This window comes from Trematomus bernacchii, unplaced genomic scaffold (assembly GCF_902827165.1).
Source record: "Trematomus bernacchii unplaced genomic scaffold, fTreBer1.1, whole genome shotgun sequence".
Lineage (NCBI taxonomy): Eukaryota > Metazoa > Chordata > Actinopteri > Perciformes > Nototheniidae > Trematomus > Trematomus bernacchii.
Window position 1 is genome coordinate 12,019,588 of NW_022987705.1, and position 24,790 is coordinate 12,044,377.

The 24,790-nt window shown below is 39.3% G+C and overlaps 1 protein-coding gene across 4 annotated transcripts in view; it reads left to right on the forward strand.

The window, feature by feature from the left end:
- The window catches only part of fstl4 (follistatin-like 4), a 185,291-nt gene extending 169,483 nt beyond the window's left edge, over window positions 1-15,808 (forward strand). For all 4 annotated transcript variants that reach the window (XM_034140407.1, XM_034140410.1, XM_034140408.1 and 1 more), the window contains 5 exons: window positions 290-408; window positions 1,928-2,077; window positions 6,414-6,521; window positions 11,730-11,839; window positions 12,045-15,808. In XM_034140407.1, the coding sequence (XP_033996298.1) occupies window positions 290-408; window positions 1,928-2,077; window positions 6,414-6,521; window positions 11,730-11,839; window positions 12,045-12,747 (1,190 nt within the window). In that variant the 3' untranslated portion in view covers window positions 12,748-15,808. The remainder of the gene's footprint in view (window positions 1-289; window positions 409-1,927; window positions 2,078-6,413; window positions 6,522-11,729; window positions 11,840-12,044) is intronic.
- Window positions 15,809-24,790: the final 8,982 nt, after the last annotated feature.

A 24,790-nucleotide genomic window follows, 5' to 3' on the forward strand; every position in this document is an offset into this window, starting at 1 on the left:
CTATTTGAGGCAATGCCTTTAATTTGATGCTTCTTGCTACAGTATGTGGTTGGCGTGTTGCTGACAGGGCCCTTTGTAGGCTTTGTCAAAATGGCTGGCAGACACACACTGCCCATCCCCGCTAACGCGATAGCACGCTAACAGGAGTCCTCGAGCAGGGAAATTGAAATGCCAGTCACAAATGTCAGATAAGATGGGAGCGGGATATTCTGTTGTTGTAAATTTGTATTTGTTGTTTTTTTCTTCAAGCGTGTTTCAACCTTTGTCTGTCTTCTGTGTTCTCTTCCAGGGTTGAGCGTGGGAAACATGTTCTATGTGTTTTCTGATGAGGGTATCACTGTTCTTCAGCCCAGTGAATGTGAGATACGCAAACACATGCAGCGGGCAGAGAGGATTGTTGCTACATATGTAAGTGCACGTTATGCCATTATTTTGCTGTCAGGTTTAAATTGTGTTATAGATTCAATAAGATTGATGTATATTACTAATTGGTAATTTCAGGTTACACTAACCTATATTAAAGTTTCAATATTCCTCCATATACAACTTAATAGATTCCATCTATCTATCTATATCTCTCTCTCTCTCTCTCTCTATCTATCTATCTATCTCTCTCTCTCTCTCTATCTATCTCTCTCTCTCTCTCTCTCTCTATCTATCTATCCATCTATCTATCTATCTATCTATCTGTGTATCTATCTATCTGTCTATCTATCTATCTATCTATCTATCTATCTATCTGTCTATCTATCTATCTATCTATCTATCTATCTGTCTATCTATCTATCTATCTATCTATCTGTCTGTCTATCTATCTATCTCTCTCTCTATCTATCTATCTCTATCTATCTATCCATCTATCTATCTATCTATTTCTGTAGTTATCTAGGAGGGTTTTAGTGTAAAAAGATTGCGACCAAAATGAAGGCTATCCTTCCTTCGATGTCCTCCCTGTTGTCAGAGCGGGGCTCCTCACCTAACTAATGTAATGGGATTACTCGTGTCCATTAGTCGACAGCTTGCACCAATATAGAGTCTATACTACAGACCCTGAGGTTTCTGGAGAACATCCCTCTCTCAGAGCAATGGGCTTTAGATGGTAAAAGTCGCTTGTTCCTCTGAGGGATTTGGGTTTTACAGGACCCTGTAATTGTATTAGAGATCAATACAAACTCAATAAGCCATGTGTTAGCCAGTTCCTGCTGTAAACAGCACTTTCTCCACTTTGGTGAGGTGGAGAGAAGGTGAAAACTCTTGCATGTGTGTCTGACGTTGTATATGTGTGTGTGGTTGTGTGTATTTGTGATTACATACTAGTATATATGTTGTGTGTGTAGAGGAGTGTGTGAATAAATGTCTTGTCAGCAAAGACAGCATGCTGCAGAGCCTTTAAGTGCAGTGTTTCCTTAGCCAGTTATGGTTTATATATTTGGAAAGTTACACACTTAAAAGTGAAAACACTCATTATGAAATAAATGTGTGTTATCAATAATAATAATATTACATAATATAGTAATATTATTATTGGAATGAAGTATGCATGTCTGGTAGGACTGGGTTATATGGCAGAATTTCATATTAGTTGTTCAGTCCTTTTGTCCTTAATTTAATTGTATAGCATGCTCTGCAGTGCACATTTTTATTTGATTGTATGTCAGCTCTTTTTTTCTTGCCTTGCCTTCACTCCCAGTACCAAAAATGTACTGAACTGTACTTTGTCAAAATAATTTGTACATTTAATCTTATCAATAAAGTCTAAAAAGAGAACAGTAATTGCTATATATTTTGAAAGTTGAATTGATGATTTGTAGATGTATTTGTATTGCATATTAACAATTGTTTACCTTTCCAAATTGTACTTTTAATGATAATGAAACAATTCCCATACCTCCTATCATCCTCTCTGTTGCCTGTTTGGTCACCCCAGGAGGAGATGTGCCCTAAGGGTGAGGGGGTGTCACCTCAGCACTGTGTGTGGTCCTCAGCAGTCAACGTCAGGGATAAGTACATCTACGTGACCCAGCCCCTCCTGAGCCGACTGCTGGTGGTCGATGTTCAGACGCAGAAGGTGGTGCAGGTGGGTGGAGCACCAAAGTCTCAGAAACATCTCAGATATGAAGTATCTGAGAGGCAAAGAAGGGTTGTAAGTTCCATCCACATATTCTGTCGAATCATACCAGAGTTTGGGATAGCATTATTGGCTATTTATTGGATTAAAAGTAGTTTATACTCTTGCAACTGCAGCAAAACTCTATATCCAAAACCGCACAATGTTCACACCCAGCTTTGGGCTTTTTTTTCAAGTGAAGCAAACGTACTACCGCTGTGATACCGAGGTTGTTACTGTATTCACACAGCCATCACACAGGCTTGGACGGCAATTTCCTTTTTCTACACTGCAACACATGATGATATTGTTTATTTGTTTACATATTTCCATTCTACAGCACATGGCTCATCAACTGTTCAAGATGCCTCATTTTTTCGCCTACAACATACAACTTTAACATGATACCATAATGGTCACAGATGTTACATTTGGAACCAACTCAGAGTTAACAAATCAAAGTAAAAAAAAAGGCCTGCTAGAATAGAAAGCTCATCAGGTCGAGGAAATGCTTTTGTTAATTGCATTTCCATTTAAAGATTTAAGATGGCCAAACTGACATATTTTATTTTGAAACCTTTACTCCAGTATCCATAGCTAAGTTAAGCCCAAGTCTTGGTTTCTTTAAAAGCTAACAGAATACAAATCCAGTCGATAAACATTACTTGCGAGCGTGTTTGGCTTCCAGTCAAACAGCATCACCCACATTAGGTGCATTCGATTTAACTTGTCTTGCTCCTGAAATGCCACAGATGTAAGAAGACCACATGCAAGGGGAAATAAATCAAATGCACCTCAAGCGCCCGAAACAATATGGTGCCCAGGTGGGTGCTGGCTGCCTCACCATTCATCTTGCCTGTAACGGCTGTTTAGAGACTGAATCCCTCAGGGGTTCTTCCCAGGGTCAACATCATTTATAGTGAGGTACAGGATGAGAGGAAATAGGCCTAACTCAAGGAGAAGGAGGCGGGAGAGCAGAAGGGAGTTAAGTGAAAGTCTGAGTAGCAGGATGAGAGAGACGGCAAAGTGAGCAGGAAGCAGTGAAAAACTTTCTTCTTCTCCTTCAGTTTAAAGGGAAGATATTTCCAACTCAACTTATTCCATAATGTCACTCAGGCTGTATCACTTGTAATTATTTAACTGTGCAATACTCATATTACTTAGGGTCATAACTGTATAACACTTTACATTTCGAACAATAACCTGGTTTTCATCATTTATATTCTATTTTATTTTATCTTTATTGCACGTTTTTACTTTCACGTCATATGTTTATAAATAATTGTATTTTTGTGTTTTTTATTTAATTTTAATTGTTATATCTTTTATTCTAAAATATTGCAACTATCATAAATCATTCTCCCTGGGAGAAAATAAGGTATTCTGATGCTATATATGACTAATTTACTTTGAAAAGAAATACAAGATTGACTAAATACTGAGAGATATGACCTCCACTTGTTCCAAATGAAACCAAATCCACTAAAAAAAGGAATATGTGATAGAATACTACGTTTATTTACCTTTTGGTGATGAAATATTATCACAAGAACAATAACAGAAGTGATATATTGACAGGAAAATCTGAGATGTGTTCTGGTTCATTGTGGTGCAGAAGCTGCCCACTATAACCGAGAACCCCCCCCCCCCCCCCCCCCCTTTTTTTTCTCTTTCTCTTTCCAACACTGTAAAAACTGATTTTCTCTCCTTGATCAGCCGACCCTCTCTCTCTCTCTCTTTCTTGAAGACCCTCTCTGACCTACTGTATGGGTGCAGGAGGTTAATGCATCCAGCCTTTTTTCGTCTGTGCTCTTTCTTTGTTATTTCAAAGCCTTTTTTTTCCAAAGCACATTTCCAACTTTCCTTTCAGCAATGGCCTTTTATTATAAGAGAGAAGATGGCAGAGTACAATAAAAGCACTTAATCCACTGACAGAAGGAATGCATTAACGAAACAATTGCTTTCATTTTTTTAAATGGTAAAGTCAGAGCACTGCATTTATTATCCTCACGGAGACGACTGAACGCAGTGGTTAGGAAGCGTATGAGGACATGTCTAAACACTAGATTGCCACATTAATAAAAGACTTTGGGCAACACTTTCCTTTATAAGTATGAGAAGGAAAACCCAAATGAATCGCTCTATACTCATAACCTGGACTGTTACAGATAAGATGGCCTATTCTCTGTTTGGGCGGAAATGGTGGACTAAAACACAACAATTCTCTTTTCTCTTTCACGAGAAAACCAGAAATATAGATCCTAGAGAAGCACAGGTGCCGTTATTGAGGATTTGTTATTGTTGGGTCTTTTATCAACATCCTTTTGATAGAAAGTTTCCTTTAATACAATGTCACCTTTAGGAATGTGTTACATCCTTTCATGATTTCCAGCAGACACTATGAAGGCAGTAAACATGTGGAGAAGCTGCACTAATGAAGGCTTTCGAGTGTTTTCATCCTGTTGCATGCAAGGAAATGCTCCTCTTTTCTCGAACAAAGGGATCTAACCTTGACTCTGATGTTTCAGACCTGTGCTGGGTCAGCCTCACATTGCACGTGGAAACAACGGCATTTCGGCTAATTAAAAAGAAGGTAGCCAAGACCTTGGGTGATCTAGTAACATAAACGCCTTACAATGGCTTTGTTTGTATATAGTCATGTTTTAGGTTTTAGTTATGCTTTTTCTTTTCTCAGACTCAGTGAGCATCCTTTAGCAACGTTTTAGATATTCCTTTTTCCTGAAGGACAATATTGAGAATCTATGCATGCATCTATGACACCAATGTGTATTTTTTTAACTGTGTTTTAGTAATAAAGTAATACATACTTAGTTTTCTGTTTTTGAGTTCAGGTTTGATAGCATTTTATTGAATCTGAAACATTTGAAACCCTTTATCAAGTCTTATTAAGATTTTAACATTTTCAAGTCATAGAGTTGCTGACTCAGAATTCAGCTTGAAATCTTGATATGATAGTATGTATAAATGTTTGAATTCAATTCAATTGAAGTGACACAATGGGCAAGGCCAACTCTCTAGATATGAGATCCATCACTGTCTTCTTAACCATATGAACCTACAGAAGACTATTTTTAGAAATGCATTATTCAACCTTTATTTTGACAAAATGTAGTATAATAAATTGTAATAGAGACTTTAAATACAACATATGCATGTTGAAAAAACACATGACAAATAACGTCCTTTGCACCAATAAACAAAGATAGGCACTTAATATCAAGTCTTGACACAAATAAATAAACCAAATTAGGAGCAACTGGAAGTGAACTGAGTGAAGAGGGGATTCGTCAAAGCCGTATGTTGCCATCAAACTAAACTAAAAGCAAGCAAAAAAAGGTAGGACTTAAAATGTGACTTAAAATTGTCAATGGTGGAACAGGAGTCTATACTAGAGCCCGGGAGCAGCAACAGAAAAAAGCTTTATTACCAGTCAATTCAGATATGCAGTCCACACATAGTGTACATGCACACATGCTGAGTTGACACTTGGCTGACCGGTGCTGAGTGGAGGGCCGGACCTACCATTACTGAACACAGAGCTGGTGGTCTCGCTCCACTGGTGAGGGTGTCAGCAGCTCCCTGTCCGCCAGCCAGAAGCAGGGTAATAGATTGTGTTATTTCTCGTTGTTGACATTGCAGCAGACCTGAGGTTGAACACACTCCACATCTCTCTTTTTTCCTATCTGCCTGTTCCATTCGTTCCTCTATTTTGTATTCTTTCTGTTCTTACACATGCTGAAAAAAAACGTTCTCCTTCACTTCAACATCTGCATCATTTTGATTAAGGACTGTATGACCTATTCATAAGTAGGCAATGGGACTTTAGCAAGCTGCAGATATGTTTTCAAATGAGTCCTTTGTGAAATGTGATGGTGGCACCATTTGTGATTTGCAGCGTTAACAAAATGATCTTCGAGGTACTGGTTGTTATACAATATTTTCTGATTTCGCAGTCAGCTCCAATACGATTCCAAGAGCATTATTATTAAGCAATCCACCGGTAATAAACTGATATAAAGTTTTATTTATTTTTTATGATTAATAAAAAGGATCCTCTGAGTTTGACATTTTGTGGACAAATGTAATAGTATTTATAGGTCAACATAGCCAATGATTTAGTTTAGTACAGTATCTGTAAAAAGGCCATTATGCCTGATATCTCGAGAAAAAAGAATCTTACTTACATGTGGAATTGTTGTTGTTATTATATATCATTGATTAGCCTAGTAAACCTTCAATATATCAATTAAATATTGTTCTTTCCTTTTATGCCCATCTCTTCTAGGCAGTAACAACAGATTCTTTTCCAGTGAAGATGCTCTATGACAAGTCACATGACCAGGTGTGGGTCCTAACATGGGGGGATATGGACAGAACACATCCAACACTTCAGGTTAGTGTGTGTGTGCGTGTGCGTGTGCGTGTGCGTGTGTGTGTGTGTGTGTAATGTTTAACGAACTTTGTAATGTAATAGAAGTTTATTTTTTCTGTAGCAGTGCCACTCGCTTCTAAAGACTGCAAAAACGCTTAAAGGCAAAACAGACTTTTGAACTGAGTGCTTATTTTTACTGTTTAATACAACATTTTTTTGGTGGCAACTTTGTCAATCACTCATGTCTGCAAATGTTGTACTAGTGTTCATATCCAACACTAGCATGACATTTTAGAATATTTAATGAATGTGTTGATTATGGTACAGGTTGTTCATCTATGTGGAAGCCTCCTTTTTAAATCAGTCTTGTAATTATTAACATAAAATCCACCCGAGTGTAGCTTTAATAGTAAAAGAAAAAAAGCCCTTCTTTATTTATCATTACTTTTGCTGTGTGTGTATTTGGGATCTCTGATGAGGGATTATCTTCCTGGAAGAATATAATCTATATAAACTGCAGAAAGTTCCTCATGCGAGGAAAACGCACCTTGTGACTAATAGAGCTTTATTGTGTATCTGCGTTTCCTGTTTACATGATAAGTATTTACATGACCACAAATAATCTATGGATGTTTTAGAGCATTTACAAAGCCAGCAAAACAGTAATTCACAGCTGCGGTGCTGTTGGCTGGTGCATGGCGTCCCTTTGGACCACTGGTGTTGGAGACGTCACAAATGAGAAATGGTCACAGGTGTGATTGTATTTAATCCACCTCGGGGGATTGGGTGAGGTGAGGGAGGAGGGGGGAGGGGGGAGGGGGGAGGGAAGGGGAGGGGGGAGGACATGGAGGGAAGGGGAGGGGAACAGAGCCGGTGCCTGGGGGATGCTTGTGTTGGTGTTTTCATAGGGGCGTGTGTGCGTGCGTGCGTGCGTGCGTGCGTGCGTGCGTGCGTGCGTGCGTGCGTGCGTGCGTGCGTGCGTGCGTGGACAGATCCTATTATAATCATGTGAGGTGCTGTGTTCAGTCTTTACTGTTTGTGGAGTCTATTCATTAAAAAGATTGTAGAGGGATGATAAACTCTCAAATGTATGACTCTTCAGAGGATCTCTGGAATGACTCATTTTATATTCAGAGAATCACTTGCATAATGCACTGCATAAATTATTTCTTTTTTGTTTGCTTTGTTAGTTTTAAACACAAGTGGTTCATGAACATTTTGAAAGTTAATTAGTGAGTGTGTAGCTGTTAATGGTACTGGAGTCGTCCTAAAAATAAAACTTCATTTTGTAAAAACAGGGCTTTTGAAAGAAAATGTAATGGTAGATTGTTTTGGATCTGAAGGTGCCACTATGGTGTGGCAATAAAGAGTTGTAAAAAGACGGCCACCTGTGTGTGGCTTGTAGCAGTTTTCTACTAAGATGTACAATCTCCATGGCCAAGTAGACGGTATGTGTGTTTTCTTTCAGTTTTGCACCTTCTCTTCAGAGTGTAGGTGTACTACTATAGCAGATACTTTGTTTCTGTTTGGCTGTCAGGGCTTTTTTTTTTTTAGTTGTTTTTAAACTTCTTTTAGAGGTTATAGTTTTAAATGAAGTAGAACATTATTTGAAAATATGTTTTTGTAAATCACAGACAAAACCATTTCCACCTCATATAATTTGAAACAATCAGAGCAGCTTTGCATAACATTTATGTCTGCTTCCTGAACTGCAGAAAACACATTAAGGTTTTTTATATCTTATTAATTTATCCACTTCCTGCAGTTGTTCTGCATTAATGAATAATTATAGAGCAGTGGTTGAATCACTCAAAAATGCAATTGCAGGGAAATTGCATAATGGATTGCAGGCCACGGGGATCACACCACAAATAAATTGTTTGATAATGCCATCATCATGTGGACTGAAAGTAATTGACCCGTTCAGCAGCAGCCTGTCACTAACAGAGGCACTGCTTCGTGTCCATACATGTGTATGACTGCGTCTGCACATGATGTGAAGTTGTGTAGTCAGCTCAGTGTGTGTGGTTTCTTTAAGCAGCCACGTTTTAGGATGGCTCAATACCTCTGTGTAAACATCAGAGGGAGTGTGATTGTCAATTCATTAGAGAAGATAAATGGAGGAATCACTGCCGGGCAGAGAGGAGCGTGGCCTTTCAGACTGTCAGTCCACTCTGCATCTACGTGTCAGGAAGACCTTAACTCTTTGATTTCTCTCCGTGCCTCCCCATTTATCTGTCAATTAGTCTTGCAATTAAATCATTATTTCAAAGAGTCGTGAGGAAACTACATGTATTCAATTCAGGCTGTCAAAATACTTTTAGTTTTTAAATCTATCCATTAAAAGGTATTTTTTATACATGTTGGTTATTAGTTGGTTTGATATCTCCTACAATAATTACATAAATAAAATAGTCTGAAAACGACTGTTGTATAATTCAAATGAGGAGCATCTGGTAGCTTGGTATTTAAACACACGCCATATAACAGCAACATCGATTTGATTCAAGCCTGTGACCTTTGCATGTTTATACTGTAGCTGTCCAATAACAAGACTTAAATCAATACATATCTGATGAAAGAACAAGTTAACAAGGCTATTAATCTGGAGACATTTGATGGCAACCAATAAAATGTGTTTTGTTAGAGTATAATACATGAAGATCTGATCTGCATATCAGCAAACATCTGTCTCCTTTCTTTCTAATGCAGGCTTTTATAAATCAATGATCTACGCCTCAGGAATTAATAGACACAAAGTATTCATTTCAGTTTTAAAGTTCTGCATTGATCTGGAACAGCGTGCCTTTGAGTCTTCCAGGGAATCCATAATGTGCTTTATTGCTCCCCAGGACCTACAGGATGAGTTATCTGACAGTACATAAAACAATAAAACATGTAACATGCGGTGCGCAGTAAAACATAAAAGTGCCTTGTAAGATTTATTGAATTCAAATCATACAAATACAGTGGAGCATTTGAGGAGTGCCATCTTCTATGGGTGTTCTGTTGTTAGATGGGAAAGTATAAAAAAATAAGGCTGAGGGAATGTTGTTGTAAAGCAAAAGCTACTCAGTCAGATCCAAATCCCCCACAGGTATTAGAGCAGCCGGCGAGGCGGGGCCGGAGTAAAACTCAATTGGCCTCGTTGCTGAGTGTGTGGATAGGAAATCCAAGCATGAGCGATGACAAAGAGAAGCCAGTGGCATTAAGTCGAGAGCACCTGCAGCCCTGGAGACCTGAGCTGCTGCCTAATAATACATGAGCGATACTCCATTGAACCTCATTAACTGTCCTCATTGTATTCTGCAACTGTTGTAATGACTGTTTTTTAACGAGGATTCTTTTCATGTTTCACACGGAATAAGAACCTGCAGATCTATTATTTTTCTTTAAAAAAAGATGAGACGGAGAAAGCTTTTGAGGAGTATAGCAGCAGAAGTAACATCTCTGCAACTTAAACTGCTATTTTTATTTCCTGCATTTCTTACTTCTGAGGGAGGAGCATGGATTTGCCCCCCCACTGGGCATCAGGTAGGGGTTCAGCTAGAGCTGCGTAGGCGTGGACATCAAAACAGATTTTAAGCTTAGTTCTTTCTTTTAATACAATATTCTATATGCGCTCCAGCAACATTTGCCTAGGTGTCTAAACCTGGAGTCGCTTCAATAAGCTGAGTTTCTCTGAGAATATCAAATCTGAAGAAAAAGAGCTGGTTTTATTCTGCAAGCAGGGGCAGGAGTTGACTGGTTGCTTTTAATAAATGCACAGTGTCACATGTGTAGGTCCCATAAACACCTCCACTTGTCCTTGGCTATGACCTGATCAGCAGGCATGCATGATGAAGCTTGTGTCATGGACGAGGCGGTGCCCATCAAAAGTGTGCGCTCTTCCCACCTTGCACTTTACAAACATGCTGATTCAGTACCAGGTGTGTGACATGAGAAATGGGGATTTTATTGTCGGGTGTGCGTCGAAGACAACCATCTTTGTGTGAGATGCTTTATCAGATAACGGAGGTGGAGCCGCTTTTCATCAGCCGGAGTCATGCACTGTAGATGTGTATCTGTTAAAGGATTTATGGGCATGTCATCTGGACAAGCTCCGGCTGTTAGGTCCTGAAATATGAGGCTTTATTCTGATGAAGCTTAAAGGTCACAGTTTTAACTATCGCAGGTTTTATATGAGCAGGGCATTTAACTGTAGCCTAACCAATACTGGAGTTTTGAGGAAGAAGTGAGATGTTTTTGATAAGGATCCCTATAATTTGTTGAAACATTGTGACCAGGTGAATCATAAACTTGTCAGAGATCTGTGGTAGACTATGTAATATAGATACTGTTTCCAAATGACCATTTAATTAACATTTATTTGACATTTATGCACTGAAATGTATTACTTATTGGCATATTCCCCAACACTGATTCAGCTTGGATAAATGTCAGCGTCTGATCTGTCTAGCTCTGCACTAGATCTCAATCTTGTTGTAACTGGTTCTAACATTGCATAGAAAGTATGTCTGATTAAATGTTTGGATGCTATTTTACCGGTTCATGGAAATTAGTTTTCAAGTATTTTTGTTTTCAATTACCAAAACAGATATTAAAACAAAATTAAAATAAAGTTAGAATTCTACAGTTATCAGATAATAAATATATTGGTTCCAAACTCACAGACTGTATACTAATTATTATTAAGCCCTTTAAGACCCATCCAATCTTGGTGCCATTAGTAAGACTTACTACATTCAGCGCACATTCTCCATCTGCATCTTCTAGAGCCTATGTCTTGGTAACATTTCACAAGAAATTGTGGTTTATTGTGTTATTAGGTTAGATTGATATCAACACTTACTTATATTTCCTAAAACAAGTCTGGCTGTAGTTATATTCATAGGAATGTACAGAAGCATTGTGGTTGTAGTAAAATATCTCAGGCAGCATTAACATTTTGGTTCAGTACAAATTATGGCGTTCTTTTTGGTTTTTAAATTCATGTTTTTGCAACTCTGACATTGCAGTGCTGGCCAGATTTGAAGTTAACTATTTTCATATCCATCTGCAAAGTTGATGAGTCAATGAATAACATTTTTATTTGGAATTGTGTAAATCTTTTGCTTACAGTCTCTGCTCCCAATATACATTAAAAAGGAAAATATCATTGTCCATATCATGGTAATAATCCTTCTTATAGATACCTAATGTTTATACTGCTCTGTGCACTGTCTATAGGTCATTCCTCAAGCCAGTGTGGGAGAGGTGCATCATGCCATCCGCACGACTTTCCAGAGGGTCAGCGACTTCTTTATTCCTCCAACCAACCTCATCATCACACACGTGAGGTAAAGCAGCAAACCTGCGCACACACACTCACACTAACCCCTTCATCGTCCTCCGACCTCATTGCTCGCTCATCACGGCTGTCGTACTGAAGTGAAGGAGAAAAGAGCAAATGAGAATCCTAATGAGAATCTCCATGTTTGATAATCACTGCCCCCAAAAATCTAGAAAGGCTATTAACCTTTCCTCTGACCTTTGTCAATTTAGGTTTGCCTTCGTCTTCCTCAAAAACGAACCTGCGGTACACAAGATCGACCTTGAGACCTTCCATCGCGTCAAGACCATCAGCCTGAAGAACTACAGCTGCATACCGGTCAGCATGGCGTACACACACCTGAGCGGCTTCTACTTCGTCCAGTGCGAGAGCAAGAGCCACCTGAAAGCCCCGCCCCAGCTGCTCATCGACAGCGTGACGGACGCAGTGATTGGTCCAAACCTGAACATCACTGGGCAGGCCTTTGTGTCGCCGGATGGCCGCTACATTGTGACGCCCGACCCTCAGAGCTCCAAGCTGATAGTACAGACAGTGTCGTTCCAGGGGGAGCTGGGTCTGAACCAGGAAGTGGACGAGCCAATAGCTGTGTCCGATTTGGCTTTCCAGCCGTCCTTCACGGAGTCCAACCAGCACGTGGTTGTCGCCACCTCGGGCTCAGGGAAGGACCTGCTGTTTGCCGATCTGTCCTCGGGCCGCACTGAGGTTCTGCGGAGCCTCAAAGAGCCCCTGGCCCCCCAAGCCTGGCCCTGGGGAGGCCCCAACAGAGTAGTGGTCTCCAGCGGTTTGTTTGGACAGTACCTGGTGACGCCGTCAGCCGAGTCCCTCTTTGTCCTGAATGGCAAACAGAGATCGCCTCACTGCGAAGTGTCAGACATCAAGAGAGGAAACACAGTCGTCTGGGTCGGCGAGGTATGAGTAAAAAGGGAAAGAAAAAGAAAGATGAAGACAAACGTAAATGGAAAAAAAGGAAAGATCAGGCCAAATTACCTATTATAAAGATTTATGTGAAGATCAGTTGTGGACTCAACCCTGGGACTGAGCGAGAGGGATACATGCCTGGGTTTATTGTAACAAAACTACACTTAAAATTAGAGTAATTGAGAAAAACATTAAGAAACCCTGTTGTGATATTTCTATTGGGAGAAAGTGTCAATGCCGTTCAGTGCAACAGTGATCTATGTTCACTTAACTATACACAATTGTACATTATTGCACTTCCTTCCATGTTATCACAGCAAATAGGTACCTGAAGAGGGGTTATTAACAAACTATGAACTATGCACAATGCTCACTTTTTTTAGAGTAAAAAGCTTTCCGATTTTGTTTATCTCAACAATGTTTGTCGTTATCACCAGTGCTGCATATAATCACCAGAAACTGTCCGTCTGTCCTGTCTGCCTTTAGTGTATGTGTGTTCTGAGTCCTTTTAAAAGCTACCAACCCATCAGTTTATTGGCCTTTGTCATGGTATTGTACTGTATCCTCCCTCTGAAAGCTCTCATTCTTCTCATGCCGGCAGAGGTTGGCTTTATGCACATGTGTAATTCCTTCTATTTACATTGTCTATCCAAAGAGCCCGATTGGTCCATAAGCCGTTGTCATTGGATGTTTTCGCTCGCAAAGGCAGCCTAACCAGAAATGAACAGTACATATTGCGGTCTCTTGCAATGGTGTGATCTCCCCCCTGCTGTCCCTCACATTTATTCTGTACCTGCAGCACAATTCTGATCTGCAGAGCCTGAAAATGCCACTTAGCAGATTTCCTCAGGGTAATGACTCCTCTTTACTCTGACCCCGCATGCTGAGGCCGCGCCAAAGTGCCATCAACTCGCTATCGAACGGGCTGTGAGCATTTTTACTTCCTCCCTGAGAGCTGTGCATCAAGATCAATCTCTAAGGCAGGTACTACACTTGCCATGTGGTAGTTATTCCACTTTGTTACACATAGAAAATATTTGGATTTCTTTCTGTCTAGTCTGCAAGAAAAAGTTTTAAAAGCAACCACATTCGCACAGGAATAACAGCCTGTTTCACTGACACTAACCTACCGTACTGTTTTAAACATCGACATTGTATTACTACTTTTGAACAACCCCGGTATTATCTGTCTCGAGGCAGGAACCGAATAAACACCAGCAACTCTTTGTCCTTCAAAATAGCAGGTATGTTCACTCTGTGGTTGTGTAATTAGCTTTTTAATCGTAATGATGATCCATGAGCAGCAAGATAACGCCACTGCAAATCTGCAGATGTAATAATGTTATCAGAAGTTACTGGAATCTCTCAAACATGTCTGCCTCTTGACGGTAGTGACGAGGAACATTCATATTTATCCAGCATTCACAGTTAATGTCTCGTAGATGTAGGGCTAACATTAGTGCCAGTCTTGGGGAAAACAGTCTTTCTTTGGTTTTTTGTCATTGCAAAGTAACATACTAAAAACAATTACTATCCCCTAATATTCAGTGTTAATATCCTTTACCATCTGGCAGAGATGTTTTCTCATTTTAGGTTATAAAATAAATCATGAGTTACTGTGAATTGGCTGTTTTTTACACGCAAAATGTGTATTCTCCCTAAATTCACATTTAATTAATTGTTATTTATAAAACAGACACACTTAGAACACTTTAATTGCAATTTTTTTATATATACTTTAATTTATTTTTTAAATGAACTTCCTTAACCAGCATAGACCAGCTATAGGCAAAATAGTATAATCAATTCATTAATAAAAATACATCTTTCATATCAAATACAATGTAAACTGTAAAAGTAAAGGACTTTAGAAAAAGCAGCATTAATGCTCAGTCCCTGCATGGAAAGATAGATATTTTCTAAATGATCTCAGCAAGCTCTCTTGTATATCATACAGTATGTGATCACTGTACAAATACTCACAGCCTATAGGAATGTGCAGTTGTTGACCCTTTTGGCAGTTACATAAAACTCCACAGAAGGAGTGCTTAAGGAACCATAAGTCCAGCTGGAGTCTTGTGAATGGAGAATATCTGCTAATGTGGTTTGCTTTTCATCCCCAGGAATAAACAACGGCCCACATCAAATACTAACTATCATCTCCTAATACGTAGTTGTGCCTGTAACTCCTCAATGCGATGCAATGTGTAGGGTAGGAAAAAAAAGAAAACGCAGGAGTGAAGCCGATTAGTTGTTCTTGTTTGTAATTTAGGTATTTGCTGCTAATTAGCCATGAAGTTACTTTCTGGCATGAAAGCCTGTTGATGACTCAATGATAGACCACTGTTGCACTGAGGAGAAAAATATACTATCTTGACATACATTTATGTTTATGAATGGGAATTTGTCAAATTGGTAGCCCAGTTTTCTCACTGTATCAAAAATAAATATATTCTTACTGTTTAAAAAAAGGCTCTGATGCTTCGTAAAGTCACTTTCCCATCCAAAGTCACTCCCCTGGTGGCTCTAAATGAGCATCTACAGTATTGGGCGGCTCTGAGACATGCATGTAATAAAAACAGACCTTCAACATGATCATCTCTCAATGATCTCTCGCACTCACTCACGGTTTACTTGTGAAAAAGTCACCTTCCCTCCCTCTCTTCGACACGTCCGTCAGCTTATCTCTTAAGGTCGATTCAGCAGTTTGACACCGCTACTAGAGCCCCGGAGATCAAGAACAAAGAGACTGCAGCACACTCGCTGATATTACTAAATAATTGGCTAGCTTGTGTTGTTTGTTTGGATCTACCTTCAGTGTCACATGAATATTTGCGTCCCTCTCCTCGAACCCTCCTGTGAGGGGCTGCTCAGCTGACCCGCTTGGTGTGATAGACATTGATAGGAACCACTGTTGTAGATAACATTGTTCATGTTTAGAACACGTTCAGACATGACGAAACTGACTGTACAGTTTTCTTTATGCATTTTGTGTGTTCTGGTTTATGAGGGAATTGTTTTGTAAGAAAAAATCGAATTAAATATATTGTAAAAATCAGTCAAGTTGTTGTGTTTTCTTGAATGTATTGATTGGAATTTATGTTGTTGTTCCCTTGTTTGCAATGTCAAATTACCTTCTTGATTAATAGTAAAGTATTTATATAAATATTTAAGAAAATGCTAATTACAATTTATTTAAAATATTCCTGAAATGCAACAAATCCAGAAACTTGAATCAGTTTGTCACTATTGCTTGAAAAATGAAAACGAAAACTATTTTTTTTAGTCTTAAACTGATAGGTCTGACAGTAACTTATTAATAATAATTTGTATCATCAGCTCACCTTTTAAAATCAGGTGAGTTGATTTTAAATCAATAAAAAAAACAATAATTGACTTTTTAAGCTGCTTAATTGTAAGCATTTGCTGCTATTTTGTATTGATTCATATGGTAATTAACAAAACAAAAATATTATTAAGAATAAGACGCCCAGAAAAAAAAAGAAGTCAACTTGAAGTCGTTGTCCTCGAAGTCCTTAGTGATCTTAAACAAGGGGAATACAAATATGACCTGAATGTAAGAACAGGAAAACCGTGCATAATTTCAATAATAACCAAATATGTTACACTATGTTATTTCTTAACTGTTAAGTTAAATGACCACTAGCTGCTGATGCAAAAAACATTCACATAAACACCAATGAGAAAATTAGCCTCTGGAAAATGACAGGGCATTTGGTACAAGTCCCCAGATGTGATGTGACATCCGTTCCCCATCCCTGCCCCCACGGCCATTAATAGTCTTGGTCCAGTGATAGGCGTGCATCGAGCCGGCCTTCACTACGGTGAAAGTTAATGTAATGGTAATGTTATCTATTGTCTTAACGCACACTGACAATCCATGGCCATTCATCCATTACTTGCTCTACTGACAGACGCTGTCAATACCCCCTCAGCCTCAGAGTGAAACAATGAGGTGAAAGGGAGAAGAAAAGACTTCCTGGAGCCAAACATCGGTGAGGTAGGACAATCCGATCACACAGATAATTACCTTCCTGTTCACGCCTGCTTCAATTTCCTGTGAATCCCAACAGAGTGGAGACAGGAAGACGCCGGCTTTCATCCACGGCTTACTGACGTATCTGTGGACAAACCACAACATAATCACACATCCATCCTCTTCCGAAGGGCTGCAAATAAAAAGGTTTTCAATCTGATACCAACATGAACTGGCAACAATGAGAAGAGACCTCTCCACTGCTTTACTTTATCCATATGACCTTCAATTCTTTATCAATCACTTTATTTTTCAACAAACTAAACTACAGTAGGACTTCTTGAAGATAATTATCGACATACTATGACTCTTTTTATATTATTTTCGACATACTATAATATGACTTTTTTCAAAGGGCCAGATGTTGACTCTTCTACCATTTAAACTCTTCTTTTGTAAGTTTGTTTTCCAAAACTGTCATAAAATATCAGTAAATAAACACAAACTCTGAGGATTAGGTTTGGTGGATTAGGTGATAATTTAATAATTCCAACATTAAATGTGATAGCAGCCGCAGCTGGACACGCCACTGTCACTTGTTTGGCACATTAAAAGATTATATTTTAGTGATATTTAGGCAAGTAAACAGTTTTGGTGAAAGCAGGCTTAATGTCTGAATAACAGTCGGGCAACTAATCTGCTTAGGCTTTGGTTAAATAAATAATAAGACTTTTTTGTATACCCAGAGTGGAATTTATTTTGGTATTAGCTGAGAATCAAACCACTCAGACATGCATTTGCAATGCTGATCATCAGCCGCTTGTTTTGTTGTGGTGGGAAAACAGCCGTCTTAGAGAAAGTGTTTATATATATTTAACAAGACCATATGCAGCTTTTAAAGATACTTTTAAAGAAAAAGAAAAGAACCTAAAGACACATCGGATGTATTTTTGCAATGTGTGAAAACCTTCGAAGACAAGAGGAAATCACAACATTGGACTGTCAAAATAATTACTTTAGTTTCAACAGGTGTGTGGGAACTTTTTTTGTATCCTTCCTTCATTAAAATGTAAGGAGACCACGATCTAAAACTTCTTGCGTAGGAACAAATACAAGGTCATTTAAACAAAATACTGTCCTATACAGTATGTATCTTCTTGTAATAAAGGAAAAAAGGCCCAAATAGAAAGAAAATAAAAGTCTTGCAAACATGTGTAAATCCTTACTTAAACACAATGGTGCTTTTAGCTAAATTATAACGTCAACATGCAATGTTAGTATGCTGATTTGAGGCCGAACCCGTCGATAAGATGTTAAGATATTCCACTGGATAAGTAAAAACGTTGGCGTTGCTAGGTAAAATAAACAGGGTCCTCTGAGCTTCATCCATATCTGTACCACATTTCATGGTAATCCATCCAACACTTGTGCAGATACTTCAGTCAGGATGAAAGCAGTGAGCCGACCCAAGAACAAATTGAGTTGCAGGAGGCGGTGTCCTCAGCATCAAGTGTGATACTGCAGGCTGACTGAGAACACGGCAGCAGAACTCCCTGTCATGTATCATTCACAGCATATAAAGACACGGTACAGTAACAAGTAAAAACATGAGGAGCTGACTCACAGTTGGTTTCTCTGCACTGTTCCTATAGTATGATGACCCATTCGAAACATTCATAGAGAAACACAAGAGTAATGTTTTCATCATTAGGGCTGCTTCTCACAGTGAGAGCATCAGACATCGAGGAATCTTGCATCAATGCATCCTTTATTGCAGTTTAAAAACGAAACAAACAAGATATGAAAAGACATCTGATCTGATTATGTTCATAGTTAGTAGATACAACATTTCTGGGCAGAGACACAATGACAAGAGCAGGTGCCAAGAAGGATTTGTCACATATCAGGGTATGAAATATATCCAAAGTCTTACAGGAATATATCATAAAGCAGTCTACAAGTGAGCAAACAGCTATGCATATACTGTAAAAAAAAAAGGAGGATTTTGGCAAAGTGCATGTAACGGGAAAGTAATTTGGGTTGAATCAAATATCTACAAAACCTGTTCTCTATTCTCTATTAGTTCAAATCAGTCAACAATCAAGACAGTAAAACAAGTGAAAGTCAGCTCACCTGAACGAAAGCTACAGCTACAGTTTACTCACGTTGAGTTAGTCCTTTTTCATCCTGTATTTGCAATATCAGATACTATTTATCCTTTACTGTCGAGATCAAAATCAGACATTTGACTGATTCTTACAGGAGTCTCAGAATAGTGGAGCCCATTTCTGTTGGTTTCAGTATGAAATGTGGACAATTCATCAATAAGATGAACAGCAGTGATGCCTCCATCACAGGGGAAGTGCTGATGGAGGGAGTTAGAGAAAATCAAACATTTTCTGACAGTAATTTGACAAGAATGTGTTAGCCATTAAAGATTAAGTAAAAAATAACAACGGTCATAAATATGAAATGTCACAGGGAAGTGTGCAGTGCAGTTGGTGCGTGCAGTGCAGTTGGTGCGTGCACTGCGTACGTGTCACTGTGAGGCCAAATCACTATAATTACAGCAGAGATGTGAGTAATAATGACAGATATTAGTGCTCCATGTGATGACGGTTATGGTGAAGTGAGTGACAGAAATCAAAGTCTCTTATGTTCTCTACATACATGATTCATGGGCAGAGTTGGGTGTAACGCGTTACAAAGTAATAATATGACTTTTGTCGGTAACGGAGTAGTGTAACGCGTTACTTTTATAATTCAGTAATCACACTACAGTTACTAACATTGCCCCGACACGCGTTACTTCGTTACTTTTATAAAATCAGTCATAATCACACTGACAGACAAGAGGGGTTTCCGCCGCAGGTTTATATGTACGTAATCTGCGCGACTTGCGCGTCCACATCTCCACGTGCAGTGCTGCATAAACATGGCAGAGTCAGCGATAACTTTCGAGGGGTGGAGGTATGCCCATTATTTTGAGTTCGTCCGAAGAATAGACAGGAATGTGACGGTGAGGTGCAAACTGTGTCCAGGCCTGAAGCTGTTATACACTGCTGCAAACACCACGTCAAACCTCAACAAACACCTGCAAAGAACACATGCTAAGGTGAAGCTAATAGCTAAGGACCGGACCCCCGAACCCAGAGTGAGGATGTTGTGAGTCGCCGCCGCAGACTCCGAAGCGGCACAAATTAGAATTTGGAGGACCGGTAACCAAAGCAGAGATGGACAGGCTTGTCGCATCCTTCATAGTAGAGGTAATGTTGCCCATTTGCACAGTGGAATCACCATCGCATCGTTCAGAGATATACTGCGCAAAATACAGATAGCAGGAGACAGAGGACAGCCATAGTCAGAGCTATCTGGATCAGTCTTATGCGACAATGGAAACTGAACTAAAGAGAACATTTGAAACTTTAGCAGTCTGCGTGATCTGCCTGTAGGGAGGGGCGGGCCGGCCCTGCGAGTAAAGTAACGAGTAAAGTAACGAGTTACTTTATGTAGAGAGTAACGAAGTAGTGTAATATATTACTTTTTTTTAAAGTAATATGTAATATGTAATATATTACTTTTTTTTAGTAACGACCCCATCTCTGTTCATGGGTATGGGAGAACATAATAAAAAAACACAGATAAATATATAAAAATAGGAAAAGTCACGCTGAGGTCTTGTTACTAGAAATGTGAATCATTTAAGTGAAACTGACATTTGAATGTATCACACTTTCTGCTCCAGGAGGAGGAAATAAACTCTAAACTAATCCTACAAGTTCTATTTTTGCACATATTCTCAGAAACAGTGTCAGATGCGTTAACCCTCTGAGGGTTGTTTCCCATATTTTCATTTACTTTATTTTTTTATACTGTAGCAAGAGTGTTAAAGAGCAACTTGCAGGTTTGGTTTTACTACATTTATGCTTAACCTTGCCTGAAAATTACAATTAAAAAAGTTAATGCAGGATTTCATATGTTTTACGAGACATAAGGGCAGGAATTCAGAGGGGAAAGTAGCCGTTTTGAGCTCTGCTACTAAAAACTTTTTTTTTTTAACGTCAAACGCGTCATATTACGTCACATAGGGGAGCAACTTTCTCTGACTCCTTCTCTGCCCAATTCACGGTAGTAGTTGGTAGTATTTTTTCGGTCATTTTACATTGCATTTCACCATTTTAATCATGGTGAGCTATTGTGTTTGTGCAGTGGCGGTTCTAGACCAATTTGACTGGGGGGGGCCAGGCTGGGGCCAGTTATTTTCTGAGGGGGGCACAATAAATGCAGGATGAAAAAGACAAAGACAGTATGAAGTAATTGCGCATAAGAAAACAATACAATACAGTTATTGGTATTTGTTTCATTACACTATTATTATATGCTTAATACCTTTGTGTGCTGTTTGGGTCTGTGGGACCCGTTTTCAGTGTTTACTAAAAGAAAATGTATGCAATTCAATTATTTTAACCTGCTTATGTGGTGGACCTCACATCCTCTAGGGGGGTCCGGGGGCATGCTCCCCCGGGAAGATTGTTTTTTAAATATTGAAGTGAAATGCATCAATCTGGTGCACTTGGAGCACAAAATAAATGTATGGATACAGCTCTCAACACTCAGATGAAAGGGAGCTGTATACTTTTCAATAATCCAAACATCTTTAGAATATGATCACAACCAATAACAAATCATTTAAACTTGTGTATTCTTATCTTATGTTACCCATTATTTCTTTTTATTTATGCATATTTGACTAATCACTCCCCTTTTAAACTGTTTTTTTGTTTTTACTGTCCTATAGTACACATTGGAATGATTTCTTACTTTATTTTTTACAACTATATTAAATAGATAAAGGTGTGCTCTCTCTAGCTCTCACTCTCTCTGTCTCGCTCGCTCACAGAGGCTGTGTGCTCCTCCGTGGCGATGACGGCTTGCGTTAAAATAAAATAAACATATTTGTAAAGTGGGAGCTATTGAGGGCTTGCGAGATACCGGTAGCTCGTGATCGACGTGTTGGAGACCCCTGCTCTAATGGGTCCGACTAGAATGACAAATATCGTTAGTTCCGCCTATTCCGTCAGCCAAGAAATCGTTTAATCATAAACCTTTACTTTTTTTTTTTCATTTTCAGGGGGGCCACAGGGGGGTCCAAAGTCAGTGTTAGGGGGGCACTGGCCCCCCCTAGAACCGCCCCTGCTGTCAGGACATCGAGTCCACAGTTTCCCATCAGGAAAAGGACCGGAGCTAGCTTTCTTTCCTGGGTGCGTTGTGCGAGGTGCATCCACCACCCTGCAGCACATACTCTCTCCAGAGGCTGTGCTGGCATTTCCCACACAAGCACCTATCAAACAAAACGTTTATCAGGAAACCGTATTACATCTCTCCCCCCCCCCCTTCGCTCCTCTCTCTCTCCCCTCCGGTACACAGCACCGTAGTGTGGAGTTGCATTAGGTAACGCGAGATACGGCTGATACTTGCGCATTAGTTTCTGTTATGGATCAGTATCAACAGTCCTGCCAGTAACGTTACTATATTATCAATACTACTTTAGTTATAGCCTGATATATGATAGCTAACTTTACAATGTTGTGATGTGACCGACGTTAGCTAACATTAACTGTAGCTAATGCCGGTCACTCACCAAGCTGCCCAGTTCCCCACTGGTTCTCCTCACACCACAGCTCCATTTCTCTCCGATGGCCGTTATTTCTTCTAATCCTTGGCTGCTCCTGGTCTCCTGGACGCCTAGCAGGCTCATAATTATATGGTTGTGGTCCGTCATATGCATTCGAATATACATTTTCAACCTCTTCTGTGTCAAAACTAGCATTGTGAACCATGTTTATTCATACGTTAGACCGGCCGCTCTCCCTGATGTGACGTCACACGCGTGTGGTCTTTTTTTATGCGGAAGTAAAAATGTCTTACAAAAACGACGCCAGATGTCACTGTAGTGTATATTTCTGTATATTTTTTTGAAAATCTAGTGTATAGAACATCATTTTCCTACACATTTATTCACTGGTGTCTCTAACCTGCAAGTTGCTCTTTAAGGGCTTGGTAACACAATGTAAATATATGTGCTGCTCTCCATGGTGCCCATCACAGAACTGTGTCCACAAACATTATTTTGTACCACACAGTTTTCCCTTACAACAAGCACACGTAGCGCTGGAAATGTACCGTCATTTAAGATATCTACAACCAGTTGTACATTTGGCGACTTTTAAGACCCCTGTAGCTACTTATTTTAATAAAAAAACGTAAAGAAGGAATTAAATATATCAGTACTGAAATATGGGTTGTGGCTTATTCTCCATGCTGATTTCTTTGGGGAAAAAAAAATGTCAGTTCTCTTTAGAAATGAGAATAGACTCATAGACTTTTTTCAGACCAATATTCTGTTCCTTCTTTCCTGAAGGCGCTGGATCTTTTCAAGTTCATCTCTCAGCTGGACACCAACCAAACACAGAAACTTCTCCTCTATCAGGATTGTTCTGTTCTCCTGAGTCTGATACTCCGGAGTCTGACGGGGATAATTGATATGTTGTCTTGTGCCATTGTGTTTGTCTCCATGAAAAGACATAAACACTTGAGTTCAGTCACAAATCATAGAGCGGCAGCAGCAGCAGGGAGCGGCCCCCCTCCTCACGCTGGGCCCTCGAGGGGAATATAGATAAAATGTGCACCTGTGCAACCACTGAGACTGCAATCCCTCTTCCCTACATGATAACACACATTTTTATAGAGCGGAGGAAGACAGTGTTATGTTTATCTTTAAGTCCGTCTTCAGGAAAAACGATAATAGCTGTTAACTCGCAGGAAAACAGCAAGCATTTTTCCTCCTTTTAGCAGCAGAGGCAGAGCGGGTGTTTGTCAGATCCAGCACCTTGATTCTGTTTCACAATGGCCCAGCCGATTAAACTGCATATTTCTGCACTTAGAGCTGATGTGGGGCCATGTTGACACATTGCATTTACTTTTTAGGTCATGTACCTAATGTTCCTGTCAAGACCCATTTAAAATAATTGCAAACTAAATTGCATCCATTATCCCCTTAAAGCCTTACACATACAACAAATGTTTTCCATCATGGCAACAGCAAGTGACATGATTCAAATACAGAATAAGCAAGCCTTTACAGCTTATTTAGTGTACATTTGTATGGATGCGGTAGATACGCATTAGTATACATGCATGATGAAGTAAGCAACATGTTGTAATCATTCATTGAGTTACAATAGAAATGTTATGAGGCATTATTATGAACATTATGGGGCTTCCTGTTACATAATGGGTAAAGATGTATTCAGTAGAGATATACAAATACAAACCACACTCCTGATTTAAATAGTTTAATGTATTCAACAAGCATAAGTTCAGTCTGTTGAAATTGGTACATTCATTTCAGTGCAACACCTGTACTCTTTAAGCAATGCAGCCTTTTTTTCTCCAAATGATGCAAAAAGAGTCCAATGGAAAGAGTATATTTTAGTTTATGATAAAACTCAGAAATAGCAGTACACACCACACTCCTGCAGAAAGAAATGTGCTGTGTTGTGGCTGTGGCCCAAACCCATTTGGAGCTACTGAGGTTTCTGGCTTATCCCACTTCAATAGGCAGCCATCCAGAAAGAGACTTCTTTATACACAGCAGTGTACTGTGTGCTCCGTATGCAGGAGAGAGCACACACATAAGGTTTCATACATAAACACAGAGCTACTTGAACAAGTCGTAGATCCACTGAAAGCATCTTAAAACCCAGAAAAGTTTAGAGCACTTGCCATTTGTTAGTGTAACATAGTATCCCAGTTAGAGAAATTATTCTTCAGTTAAATATGCACAGGTTTTTGCTAGCTTCATTTTAAAACAGCAATGTTCTCCAGTAATGCTTCCTTTCTGTCGGAGAAACAATTTTTGGAATTTTTCATTAAAGACTTTGTATTGGTCCATTGAAATATCTCATCAAGTACAGGAGGGATTTGCAAAAGAACCGTGAATCATGCTTTGGTTTTAAAAAAAATGCATACTTTGGAAGTTGT